The 13,939-nt window shown below is 41.5% G+C and overlaps 1 protein-coding gene across 1 annotated transcript in view; it reads right to left on the bottom strand.

Annotated features, from left to right (window-relative positions):
* Positions 1 to 482: 482 nt before the first annotated feature.
* The window catches only part of LOC116686803 (BCL2/adenovirus E1B 19 kDa protein-interacting protein 3), a 22,763-nt gene continuing 9,306 nt past the window's right edge, over positions 483 to 13,939 (bottom strand). The window contains exons 3-7 of the mRNA XM_032511854.1: positions 12,301 to 12,539; positions 11,648 to 11,729; positions 9,029 to 9,135; positions 7,459 to 7,608; positions 483 to 4,994 (exon numbers count right to left, since the gene is read on the bottom strand). Of these exons, the coding sequence (XP_032367745.1) occupies positions 4,952 to 4,994; positions 7,459 to 7,608; positions 9,029 to 9,135; positions 11,648 to 11,729; positions 12,301 to 12,539 (621 nt within the window). The 3' untranslated portion in view covers positions 483 to 4,951. The remainder of the gene's footprint in view (positions 4,995 to 7,458; positions 7,609 to 9,028; positions 9,136 to 11,647; positions 11,730 to 12,300; positions 12,540 to 13,939) is intronic.

The following is a 13,939-nucleotide window of genomic DNA, read 5'->3' as shown; positions in this document are numbered from 1 at the left end:
TAGTGGACGCTGACTGACGATGCAGAAATTTTGCCCTACAACATAAAAGATTCTTGTTCACAATAGACACCAATGCATTGGGGAAATAGGGTCTAGTTTGAAAGAAAAAAAAATGACCCTTTAATATCAATTCATAAACAAAGTAGACAATTTCAAAATGTGTCTACAACATGGGGCCGATCACAGCTTAAATTATTTTCATGTACATCTTTTTTTATCTAAAAATGTCAGAAAATAAAACAACAGTCGAAGATAAATCACTGATGTGCAGTGGTGAAAGATACAAATTTGGCACTTTTGCAGTTGCTATGTTAAAGAAGAAGATATGTAGGCAGAAAGGAATAAAATTAGCATATGGCCTGGTAAATTACCATCAGATTTAACCCTTCTCTTGTCCTCCTGGGTCAAAAAGATTAACACACTTTTTGTTGTTTTTTTTAACCCTTTTTTTGACATTTGGCATTTTCAACGCATTATTATTATTTTTTTTTTCTTCAATAACACCACATTACTAGTTTCACTACTTTTTGGAATCCATGGTCAAAAACCCTCCTTTATTTAGAATTATACCTACTATTTTAGCTAATAAAGCCAAAATTATGAATTATTTTGACTAATAGTTAAGATCAGAGGAGCAGATGTTGAGTGGATGCTGATTTGAAACCATTTAAATTTACACCCAAAATTCAATGAAAGTGATTAACTGTATTTATAAAGAGCGTTGCATGGAATCCATCTTTTTTTGTGGTAATTTGGTGAAAAAGAAACTCATATTTCTGATCTAGACGATGTTTAAAGGGGTCAAATTTGACCCGAGGACAACAGGAGGGGTAATCATAACAACTTAAAGGTACCATACTGTCAAGTGTAAAAGCTAAATACTAGATGAATGCTAAGGCGTCCCACAGGGCTGTGGTCTAGTCCTCGAGTCCGGACTCGAGACCGTGGAGACCTCGGACTCGGCCACCGGTCTTGCCATATGTGTCTTTTGGTCCCTGCCGAGTCCAGGTGTCTTTATTATGTCTATAGTAATATTGGAGGGAAAGTGAACCACAGGCCACCTTGATAACCAATCACACACTAGATCAAAGGGGCCCCAGTTCCTTCATATGAATGGATCTGGATGGAAGACAATGGGCCAAAAATAAATGTTATAAGATATTGAGGAATAACGTCATTTTTACCATTCTCCGTAGACAAAAACGTTTGTATGTAATTTAAAGTGGATTGCCATTTAAATTACATTGCCGTTGAACTCAGATTACTTTTCACCTGCTCAAAATGTACGTTTGGTAATCTTTACTTTTAAAATAAGAGTAAATAAGAATGGACATGTCAAATCCATGGGGGGCCGAAACAAAGTCCAAAGCCAACAAACTTGGCCCGCGGGCCCCAAATTGGGCAGCCTTGCACTAGAGCTTCTATCTTCGCATGGCGCGCCCTGCACCTGCGTGCCTTGGACTCGGTCTCGACTAGTCCTGGTCTCAATGGTGGTCTTGACTACAGCCCTGCTTTCAACCATTCAAAAAAACTTAGGGATGCACCGAATCCAGGATTTGGCCAAATATTGGTCTTACGCTGGTCGACATAATCACGCCGCCGGTGATGACAGGGAGGTGTTGACATAGGTGGTGCGTTCAATGCAGTAGGCTACGAAAAGGAGACAAAGAGGCTACAAAAAGGAGACAAAGAGGCTACGAAAAGGTGACAAAGAGGCTACGAAAAGGAGACAAAGAGGCTACGAAAAGGAGACAAAGAGGCTACGATAAGGAGACAAAGAGGCTACAATAAGGAGACAAAGGGGCTACGATAAGGAGACAAAGAGGCTACAAAAAGGAGACAAAGAGGCTACGATAAGGAGACAAAGAGGCTACGATAAGGAGACAAAGAGGCTACGATAAGGAGACAAAGAGGCTACATTAAGGAGACAAAGAGGCTACAAAAAGGAGACAAAGAGGCTACAAAAAGGAGACAAAAAGGAGACAAAGAGGCTACAATAAGGAGACAAAGAGGCTACAAAAAGACTACAAAAAGGAGACAAAGAGGCTACAAAAAGACTACGAAATGGTGACAAAGAGGCTACAAAAAGGTGACAAAAAGGAGACAAAATTGTGACAAAGAGACTACGAAAAGGAGACGAAAAGGTGGAGGAGGTATTTAGTCAAACCCCAAAAATCTGGATTCGGTGCATCCCTAAAAAACAACAAGATTTTAAAAGAAATCCTCCGGAGTTCACATGATACAACTTCATGTGTGGGATTGAAAAACCAGAATCCCACATAACTGCACCTCGAATGTTAAGCTTTAAATAAATTAAGGCGATAAAAGTCCCCCCCCCCTATGTTCCCTGGGCCAGTTAAATTTGTATGTATTGCAAATTTGGCGCGTTCAATTTTTGGTTCTCTGCCCAGTGTGACATCAGTGGAGAGATGCATCTTGGGAGAAGGTCAGATTTCTCATGACATGACAGCATCAAAACAAGTAGGAATAGCTTCAACCCCGAGTCCACCGCACATCAAATCTTTATTCTTATTATTCTTATTTTATTATATTTTGGGGTTAAACAGGTCTGAAGCTACATCTACACAACTACTTTTCATTTTAAGCGGCATTTTGAGACTAAAACGATCTCCGTCCAGCTCCAGTAGCAGAACTAACCTCCGTGTCAACGCGTCTGACATCACACATCACATGACCGTTCACACACACACTGGGCATGTGCGAGCAGGAGACAGATTGTGTGACGTTACTGTCTCTCTTCGATGTGAGTCCAGTGCAGATGTGAGTCGTGCATGCTCAGATTTAAACGGTTTACGACATAACTGTCATACTGAAGTTTGTAAAATCCATGAAATAATAAAGTTTTCTCATTACAAACAATAACAGAAGATGGGAATCATTTCAGAAACGTTGTCGCTATCTATGGCTGTTTGGTTGCTAGCGTTAGCTCAAAACACCATTCAACTGACAGCCTTTGTTGGGTTTGATGCTAACTTGAAGCTAAGCTAGCAGTGAACCAACTGGGTTAAGTAGGTCCATTTTTACTGTGTTGACGTTAAAGAAGTCTCTCGTTAGCATCTTATATGCTAACTACGCATGCGCAACTCAAATCTGCCCTCTCCTCACATCGGGGAGTGGCAGTTACTCTGCGGTTGAAGATCGTGGATGTAGAAGTTGGAAACAGAGAAACTACTTTGGAGAAAGAAGAACAACAGTGATAATAGTACGAGCAGGGATTATTATCTTAGAGCGAGGACGAGGGGGAACTGTCACTGAAAGGTCTGGAAGCTCCCCGACCGATAAGACCGACGGACGGGCGTCCTCGTTTCCAGATGTCTCCGTTTGTCTCCGTCCAGACTACGAAGCAACCCCGGAGTTTTAGAACCAAAACGGGGGCAGCGGTGTTTCCAAATGTTCAAGTTTTAGGGGCTCGGAAAACGCCGCGTTAGCGTGGACGTGAGTCGTAAACGTAGCAAAGGATATTCATAGATATTTCAAACCAAACCCGGTAGTGTAGATGTAGCCGAACGCTTCTGCAGCTCGGACTCCGGAGTTCCACCGTAGCGGAGCGCCAGAGCGGAGCGTCATAGCGCCATAGCGGAGCGTCAGAGCGTCAGAGCGTCATAGCGGAGCGTCAGAGCGGAGCGTCAGAGCGGAGCGTCATAGCAGAAAGCCATAGCAACATAGCGGAGCGCCATAGCGACATAGCGGAGCGCCATAGCGACATAGCATCATAGCGGAGCGTCATAGCATCATAGCGGAGCGTCATAGCGCCATAGCGGAGCGTCATAGTGACATAGCAGAATTTGGTAGCGGAGCGTCATAGCGGCATAGCAGAGCTTTATAGCGGCATAGCGGCGCGGCATAGCGGCATAGCGGAGCGTCATAGTGACATAGCAGAATGTGGTAGCAGAGCGTCATAGCTACATAGCGGATCGTCATAGCGACATAGCGACCTGGCGGAGCACCCTAGCGGAGCACCATAGCTAAGCGCCATAGTCTTGCCTGCGTGACTTGCAGAAGTACTTGTTTTGGTAATTTTTCCTGGATATTTGTGCTTTTACCAGATACAGGGGCTTGCATAGGTCTATGAACCCAGGTAAATTTATTAAAAATGGGGGGGGAGTGTATTCCCAGGAAGAACTGGAGCGACCGGCTGCTGCTTGTTAGCCAACTTTAGCTAACGTGCAGCTAGCTAATTATAATGGAATCACAAGCTTTGTCTTGAGTTGTAGCGATCGCAACGAACGCAGCGCAGACGCACGACTGGTGGAACTTAGGGGTATCAGGGTCTGGTGGGGTATCAGGGTCTGGTGGGGTATCAGGGTCTGGTGGGGTTCAGGGTCTGGTGGGGTTCAGGGTCTGGTGGGGTATCAGGGTCTGTCGTCTTCTGGATTCAAGTTGGTGATAGCTGTTGTGTCATGAAGTTGCCCCTGTGTCAGAATATAATGGGAGTGCAACCAAGTTAAGGCATGTGTATACACACACATGTTATACACAAGTTATACATGTATAACATGTGCGTATACACACATGTTATACACAAGTTATACATGTATATATGTATAACATGTGCGTATACATATTTACACACATGTTATACACATGTTATACATGGGTACAAATGTTATACATGTTGTATAACATGTATAACATATGTAACATGTGTATAACATGTTATATACATGTTATACATGTATAAACACATATTATATATATATATATATATGTATGTACACATGAGTTTGTATACATGTACAACATGAGTATAACATGAGTATAACATGAGTATAACATGTGTATAACTATAGCTATCTACAGTGTGAGGGGACAGACGCTGACTGGAAGCGTGGGACAGATGCAGAGAGACGGCTCGACTACGGGAGGACGGACGAGACTCTCGGAGACGGGGACGTCCAGGCACGGCTTCTTCTTCTTCTTCTTCTTCTCCTCAGTAAGAGCTGGCGGAGGCGATTCTCTTCCCGATGTACACGCTGGACAGAAAACAGACATCGATTAGTCGTCAACTATCTAACACGCGTGTTGTCCTCGGGTCATTTTTTTTTATCACAAAAAATGGGCCTTTGTTCATTAGAAATATCAAATAACTTGGAAAAAAAATCCAAAAAGCACCCACAACATTAAAAAGTGACAAAAATGTCAACAAAACATAAAGAGTGTCCCTCTCTCTCTCCTGGTCGCTCTCTCTCTCGTCCTGTATGCGTCTGTTGTCTCTGTCTCTCTCTCTCTGGGGGGGGGGGGGGGACAGGGTGGATGCAGGAAGTGAGAATAAGAGAGAGAGTCAGAATAAGAGTGTCAGAATAAGAGAGAGTGTCAGAATAAGAGAGAGAGTCAGAATAAATGATCAGAATAGAGAAGAGTAGCAGAATAGAGAGAGAGATTCATAAAGATAGGCAGAGTCAGAATAAAAGAGAGAGGTCGAATAAGAGAGTGGGAAATAAGAGATGTGGCAGAGATAAGTAGAGTGTCAGAAATAAAGTAGAGATAGAGAGTGCAGATAAAGGGAGAGTCAGAATAAGATGAAGAGTCGAATAAGAGAGATGAGTTCAGAATAAGAGAGAGTGTCAGAATAAGAGAGAGTGTCAGATAAGAGAGAGTTCATAAAAAGTGTGTCAGAATAAGAGTGTGCAGAATAAGAGATGAGTGGTCAGAATAGAGGTGTGCAGAATAAGAGAGTGTCAGAATAGAGAGAGATAGTGTCAGAATACGAGAAGTGTCAAATAAGAGAGAGAGAGTCAGAATAAGAGAGAGAGATCAGAATAAAGTGTCAGAATAAAGAGTGTCAGAATAAGAGAAGAGATCAGGATAAGAGAGTGTCATAATACGAGAGATATAAGAGTGTCATAATAAGAGAGTAGAGAGTGTCAGAATAAGAGAGAGAGAGTCAATAATAGAGAAGAGTATAAGATAGAGAGGTCAGAATAAGAGAGAGAGAGTCAGAATAAGAGAGAGAGTGTCAGAATAAGCGAGAAGAGTCAAAAGAAGTGTCAGAATAAGAAGAATGTCAAAAAGAGAGAGGAGTGTCAGAATAAGATAGAGTGTTCAGAATAAAGAGAGGTCTAGAATAAGAGTGTGTCAGAATAAGAGTGTGTCAGAATAGAGAGAGAGTCAAATAAGAGAGAGAGATAGTCCAATAGAGAGAGAAGTCAGAATAGAGTAGTGTCAGAATAAGAGAGAGAGTGTCGATAAAAGAGTGTCAGAATAAAGAGAGTCAGTAATAAGAGAGAGTGTGTCAGAATAAAGGTGTCAGAATAAGAGTAGCATGTCAGAATAAGAGAGAGTGTCAGAATAGTGTGTCAAATAAGACGTGTCAATAAGAGAGAGAGAGTGTCAAAAGATATAGTGCAGAATAAGAGTGTGTCAGAATAAGAGTGTGTCAGAATAAGAAGATGTGTCAGAATAAGAAGAGAGAGGTGTCAGAAATAGAGAGTGTCAGAATAAGAGTGAGTCAGTATAAGAGTGTGTCAGAATAGAGAGAGTCAGAATAGAGAGAGAGTCGAATAAGAGGAGAGTCAGAATAAGAGGAGAGCGTCAGAATAAGAGAGAGAGAGTCAGAATAAGAGAGAGTGTCAGAATAAGAGAGAGAGAATTCAGAATAAGAGAGAGTGTCAGAATAAGAGAGAGTGTCAGAATAAGAGAGAGGTGTCATAATAAGAGAGAGTGTCAGAATAAGAGAGAGATTGTTCAAGGAGAGAAAAAAATTAAAAGAAGAAGGGATTTTCAGAATAAGAGAGATGTCAGAATAAAGAGTGTGGGCGAAAATAAGAGAGAGTGTCAGAAAATAAGAAAGAGAGTCGAGTGAGAATAAGAGAGTGCTCAGAATAAGAGAGAGAGTCAGAATAAGAGAGAGAGTCAGAATAAGAGTAGAAAGAGATGCATAGAGAGAGAGTGTCCAGAATAAGGAGAGAGTTCAGTAATAAGAGAGAGTGTGAGAGGGAGTGTCAGAATAAGAGAGGTGTCAGAATAAGAGAAGGAGTGTCAGAATAGAGAGAGTGTCAGAATAACAGAAGTAGTCAATAGAGAGTCAGAAGTAAGAGAGAGAGTCAGAATAAGAGTAGAGGAGTGTCGAAGAAGAGAGAGTCAGATAAGAGAGGAGAGTTCAGAATAAGATGAGAGAGATGCAGAATAAGAGAAGAGGAGTCAAATAAAGAGAGTCGAAGTCAGAATAAGAGAGAGTGTCAATAAGGAGAGTGTCATAAGAGAGCCAGTCAGAGAGAGTCAGTATCATAAGAGAGTCAAGAAGAAGATGAGGTCAGAATAAGAGAGAGTGTCAGAATAGAGAGAGTGTCAGAATAAGAGAGAGTCAGAATAAGAGAGAGAGTCAGAATAAGAGAGAGTGTCAGAATAAGAGTGTGTCAGAATAAGAGTGTGTCAGAATAAGAGTGTGTCAGAATAAGAGAGAGTGTGTTAGCAGGACGTTGCGTGAACTCGACTCACCCGACGCCCAGAGCCAGGATGTGAGACAGGAGTAAGGAAGGGATGAACACTTTGAGGAACTCGGCAGAAAAGACGCCCCCTTTCTTCATGACTCCACTCTTCCTCATGCTGAGAGACACTGAACGCCGGGGGTGCCTGAAGTGGAACACCCTGGGAGGACCAATCACACGGTTAACCCCTGAAATTTGCCCCGTTTACGAAATCTTTCTATACACGAACTATGACAAAAATGTGACATGTGTTGAAAAAACAACAACAACAAAAACACACTTTTTTAAAAATGCTGAAAAAGTGACCAAAAAACATTGGAAACATGAACAAAAAAAAAAAGACAAAAACGCTAATTAAAAAAACGTCAAAAAAGTAAAAAAAAATAAAAAAAAATAGGAATAAAATGTTGAAATTTTAACCCAGAAAAACAGCAGGAAAAAAAACAACTCTATGACAAACAAACTTGGAAAAACGTGCCAAGAGTTGGTAAAAAACTACAAAAACACACTTTTTTAAAAAGTGACAAAAAAATCCAGCTAAAATATTGGAAAAATCTACAAAAAAGTAAAAAAATTTACACTTTTTGTGTGTTTTTTTTCTAATGGTTTTGTTGGTGTTTTCTCAGTTTTTCCGATTTTGTTTTGGTCAAAATTATGTTTTTGTTGATTTTTTTTTCTGCGTTTTTGTATTTTTTTCAACATTTGTCACTTTTATCGATGTTCTTTTGTCATTGTTGTGATATAGAAAGTTTTTGTTAACGGGTCATATTTAACCCTCGTGTCGTCTCCCCGTCGACCTGCAACTTTTTGTTTTTCTGGGTTGAAATTTCAACATTTTCTTGTTTTTTGACACGTTTCTCAACGTTTTTGTCAATTGTATTCCTTTTTTTGGTCACTTTTTTTACATTTTTTTGGTCAATTTAAAAAACTATTTTTTGTAGATCTTTCCAATATTTTAGCTGGATTTTTTGTCACTTTTTAAATGACAAAAGAACATTGATAAAAGTGACAAATGTTGAAAAAAATACAAAAACGCAGAAAAAAAAAAATCAACAAAAACATAATGTTGACCAAAACAAAATCGGAAAAAGTGAGAAAACACCAGCAAAACCATTAGAAAAAAAAACACACAAAAATTGTAAATTTTTTACTAAAACATAATTAAAAAAAATCTAAAATGGTGACAAAAAAATAGGAATAAAATCCGAAAAGTTAAAATTTCAACCCAAAAAAACAAAAACAAAAAAATACTAAAAAAAATCAACAATAACATACTGAAAAAGTGACAAAACACCTTAAAAAACATTGGAAAAATCAACAATAACATACTGAAAAAGTGACAAAACACCTTAAAAAACATTGGAAAAATCAACAAAAAATTGTAAAAAAATTGACTAAAATATAATTTTAAAAAATCGCCAAAAAATTACTAAAAAATTTGTCAAAAATGGCGAAGTTTCAAAAAAGAACAAAATTTTGAAATTTCAACCCAGAAAACCACCAAGTTGCAGATCGACGGGGAGACAACAACACCCTGAACCCCTGTAGGTGACTGAGTCTGGGGGGGAGGGTCTGCTTACTTTGGGGGGACGTTCTCGGGCCGGCTGGACCAATCAGAGACCCAGTCTACTTCTTTGTTCATCAGGATGTCTTCTTCTCTTTCCTTCTCTGGACCGTCGTCCTCGGACTGCACACAGGGATCAAGTTTTAGGGTCAAATTAAGGGGGTTCCTTTGTTTTAATTTAACCTATTTTCCCCATGCGTTTGTCTCTAAGTGACTGAACTATCTTTGAAATCGGCTGAAATGTAACGTTAATGGGCAATTGCGCACCTTCAATTTTGGTCCACTAAGTTAACATTATGGGATGGATCCCTTCAGAGACAGAGCTTTTAGTTAAAGAGTAAGATCCTTTTAGTTTAACATGAAACAGCCTTGACATCACCATCACCAAACCCACCAGACTCCATGTAAATAATCACTACTTTTGATGCGTGTATAGGGCAGCTAGATCTATAAACCACCAGACTCGCCTGTAAATATGCACGACTTTAGTTTGTATGAGATCCAGCAATCTGGCAACCAACTCCATGGTCATAAGAACACTACTTTAAAGGCTATAAGTAGGGTAGGGTGCAGCATAAAAAAATCTCCACCGAACTCCATGTAACTAACAATCATACTTTTACGTGATATAGGCTCTTACCCTATGCGTCGACACCAGAACTCCAAGTGGTATGAATAACTACTTTTAAGAGTGTTAGTTATGCAGCATAGCTCCACCAGACTCCATGTAATGGAATCACACTACTTTAAGTGGACGTAGATAGAGCATCATATCTCCACCAGACCCATGTAAATCACCCCTACTTGTTAGCGATATAGAATCAGCATATCTCCACCAACATCCATTAAGAGTGACGTCACGTGACATTTATAGTGTATATGCGCGAGGACCTGGCGCTCCACAAGACGTCCAATGTGAATAAATAGTCACGTAGCTGTTTAGAGGTTATAGAGAAAGCAGCAATCTGCCACCACTCCATGTAAATCACTACTTTAGCATGTATAGCCGAGGCATGGATCGCAGAAAAAGCGAAAAGGGGGACGGGGGGCAAAGGAACTGAAAAGCCAATAATGTAATCTGGGAGATGCACAGCTGAAAAAGACAGAGTGAAAGGGGAAATGTTAAATGTGGAGGGAGTGGCTAATGCTAGCAGTGGGGAGAAAAACAAATGATCTCCACCAAAGAACAATCCGGATAGATAATAATAGGGTCACGTAAAAAAACTAATTTTCATGTGTTATACAAAGGAGCAGCATATCTCCACCAGACTCATGGAAATAATCCTAAAAGTTGTAAGCGTAATATTGATGCAGCATAAAATCTCCACACCGACTCCATGAGTACATATCACTACTTTTAGCGGGTGTATAGAGCAGCATATCTCCACCAACCCATGATAAATACTCCCTGCCTGTTAGCGGTATAGATCAGGAACGATCTCCCCAGCTCCAGGTAATACATCACTACTTAGCGTATATAGACAGCCAGGTATCTCCACCAACTCAGAGAATAACTAACCACTACTTTTAGCGTATATAGAGCAGTCATTAGCTTCGCCACCAGGACTCCATGTAAAAATCACGAGACTTTTACTAGATAAGAGTCGCAGCAATATCTTCGCGAACAGACTCCAATAGTAAATAGCACTACTTGGTGGGGTAAGACATGTAATATATAGGCCCTATCTCCCCCAGACTCCCTGTAAATAAGACACAGGAACTTTTTAGCATGTATAGAGCACATTCTCCACCAGACTCCCTGTAAAGATTGGCACGCACTATGTTTGCGTATATAGAGCAGAAAAAAAAAAAGAAGAAAAGAAAGGAGAAGGGGGGGAGGGATGAGAGGGAGGGGAAAGAAGAGGAGAAGGAAGGGAAAAAGAAAAAAAAGAAAAGGAGGGAAAGGGGGAAAGGGAAAAAAGGGAAGAGAAAGAAAGGGGAAGGGGGGGGAAAAAAAAAGGGGAAGGGGGGGAAAAAGAAAAGAAGGAAAAAAAAAAGAAAGAAAAAAAAAAAAGAAAAGAAAAAGGGAAAGAAAAAAGAGAAAAAAGGAGTGGGGAAAGGGGGAAAGAAAAAAAAGGAAAAAAAAAGGAAAGGAGAAAAGGAAGGGGAAAAAGGAGGGGTGAAGGGGAAAGAGGAAAAAGAGGAAGGGGGAAAAAGAAAAAAACAAAAGAAAAAAAAGAAAAAAGGAAGGAAAAAAAAAGGGGGGGAAGGGGGGGGGGAAAAAAAAAAAAAGGGGACAAAAAGGCGGAAAAAACCCATAATCTTCCACACAGACCATCCATGTAACTAATCACTACTTTAGTGGTTATATACCAGCTATCTCACCAGACTCCATGTAAATAACCACTAACTTTTAGCGTATATAGAGCAGCATATCTCACCGACCCATGGAATAACCACTACTTTTAGGTATATAGAGCAGCATATCTCCACCAGACTCCATGTAAATAATCACTACTTTTAGCTCATATAGAGCAGCATATTTGGTGATGGTGATTTCTGTTTCATGTTAAACTAAAAGGATCTTACTCTTAAACTAAAAGGTCTATCTCTGTAGGGATCCTTTCATAATGTTGTCACACACTTAGAATAATAATCTGGGTCCATGTTTTCTACTTTAAATATGTTGTTTCACCTGACTGTCCTTGAGGCTGGACATCTCCACGTCGAACGTTATCTGCCCCTCGTCCTGGTCTGGACTCGGTGGCCTGTGAGGACTGAGTCAACACACTGGGATGAAAACAAGACTCACAACAACAACAACAACAACAACAAACAACAGCTCGTCTGTGCTTTAAAGTCTTCACAGTCTTGCCAGGACACTCTTGTAAAAGAGATTTTTAATCTCAAGGAGCTTTTTATCCTGGTTAAAGGTTAAGGTTTGAATAAATGAATAAAAAGAAAGAGACAGACAGAGACAAAAAGACAAGAGACCGACGGAGAGGAAAGACAGAGACAGAAAGACAAAGAAAGAGATAGAAAGACAGAGAAAGAAGGACAGAGACAAAAAGGAAAGACAAAGAAAGAGACAGATGGAAAGGAAAGAGAGAGACAGAGACAGAAAGGGAAGAGACAGAAAGACAGAGATAGAAGAACATAGACAGAAGGACAGAGACAGAAAGGAAAGGAAAGAGACAGAAAGACAGAGATAGAAGAACATAGACAGAAGGACAGAGACAGAAAGGAAAGGGACAGAAAGGTAAGAGACAGAAATGAAAGCAAGAGAGAAAGAGAGAGACAGACAGGAAAAAGACAGAGACAGAAAGAGAGAGACAGACAGAGTCCTACCTGTCGCAGGACGAGCTGCTCTGGCTGGACTCGTGCTGCGCGTCCAGCAGGATCTTCTCCATGTCTCCGTTGTGGATGGAGGACGAGGACGGGACGTGCTCCAGTCCTCCGATCAGGGTGTCCTCGCTCTCGGGGACGGACGCCGTCTGCAGGGTCACGGCAGCGTTGGCGTTGACTGGTCTGCGGCGGCGTGGACGGCGGGCGCGGGACGCTGTTTTCCCGTTCAACTTCCTCCAGCTCTACCCAGGAGCCTTAGCACACCAAGGGGGGGGGTGGGGGGGAGGAGGGAGGGAGGGAGGACGAGAAGGGAGGAAAGAGGAGGAAGGAGTGAGGGGAGGGAGAGGAGAAGGGGAAGAGGAAAGGGAAGTAGGAGAGGAAGGGAGGAGGTATGACGGAGGAAGAAGGAAGCAATGCGAGGAAGGGATGGGGGAGGGAGGGGAAGGAAGAAAGCGAGGAGGGATGTATGGGGAAGGGATGGAGGGGAGGAGAAAGGAGCGGATGGAGAAAGGAGGGAGGGAGGGAAAGGAAGGAGGGAAAGGATAGCAAGGGAGGAAGGTATGACGAGGAGCGAGGGAGGAAGGGATTGAGGAAGAGGGTGGAGGGAGAGAGGAGGAGGGATGGAAGGGTGGAGGAAGGAGGGAGGGAAAAGGAAGGAGGAGGGTAAGGAGGAGGAGGGAGAAAGGGAATGCGAGGAGGAAGGGATGAAAAGAATCTGAGGGAAGGATTGGAGGAAGTAGGGAGGGAAGGAGAGAAGGGAGTGAGGGAAGAGGAATGGATGCGAGGAGTAAGGAATGGGGGAAAGTTATGAGGGAGAAAGGTAAGGGAGGGTAGGAGAAAGGGGAAGGGAGGATGAAGGACAGGAGGGAGAAAGGAAGGAAGCGATGGAGGAAGGTTGGGAAGGAGGGAGGGGAAGGATTGAGGGAAGGTGGAGGGAGAAAGGCAGGAGGCGAGGGAGGAAGGGATGAAAAGCGAGGGAGGAGGATTGAGGGAAGGGAGCGCTGTAGGGAGGGAAGGAGGAGGGAACAGTTATCGTTGTGTTGTTTCCATAGCAGTCCTGTGGTGCACGCAAGCTGAGCTGAATGCAATGCGAACATGAAGCAAAACAAACTGCCAAATAACCGCAAGAAAACGCTGTCAAAACGGTGACAAAAGCTCGGAGTGTTTTTTACAGTGTGCTAGGAGAGTGGTGAATGGTTTTTTTACAGTGTGTAGGAGATGGTGAAGTATGTTTATTTACAGTGATGCCTATGAGATGTGAGAAATGTTTTTTTTTACAGTGTTCTTAGGAGTGGTGAGAATTTGTTTTTTACAGTGTGCTAGGCGATGGTGGAAAATGTTTGTTGTTCAGTGTGCTACATATGTGAGAATGTTTTTTGGACTGTGTGGCTAGGAGATGGTGAGATGTTTTTTACAGTGTGCTAGCAGATGCTGAGTGTGAGTGGATGTGACATAGTGACATCACTTAGAGCCCTTTAACCCTTGTGTTGTCTTCCCGTCAAAATGATGAAAATCAACACTTTTGTTGACTATTTTAATCAATGTTTTTAACTTTTTCTTAAATTGTTGTCCCTTTTTTGACTTTTTTTAACACTACGTAACACTAACTTATTAACTTTAGTTTTACAGTTATTTTTGGAAT

This window comes from Etheostoma spectabile, unplaced genomic scaffold (assembly GCF_008692095.1).
Source record: "Etheostoma spectabile isolate EspeVRDwgs_2016 unplaced genomic scaffold, UIUC_Espe_1.0 scaffold498, whole genome shotgun sequence".
Classification (NCBI taxonomy): domain Eukaryota; kingdom Metazoa; phylum Chordata; class Actinopteri; order Perciformes; family Percidae; genus Etheostoma; species Etheostoma spectabile.
This window is presented reverse-complemented; position numbering and strand designations above follow the sequence as displayed.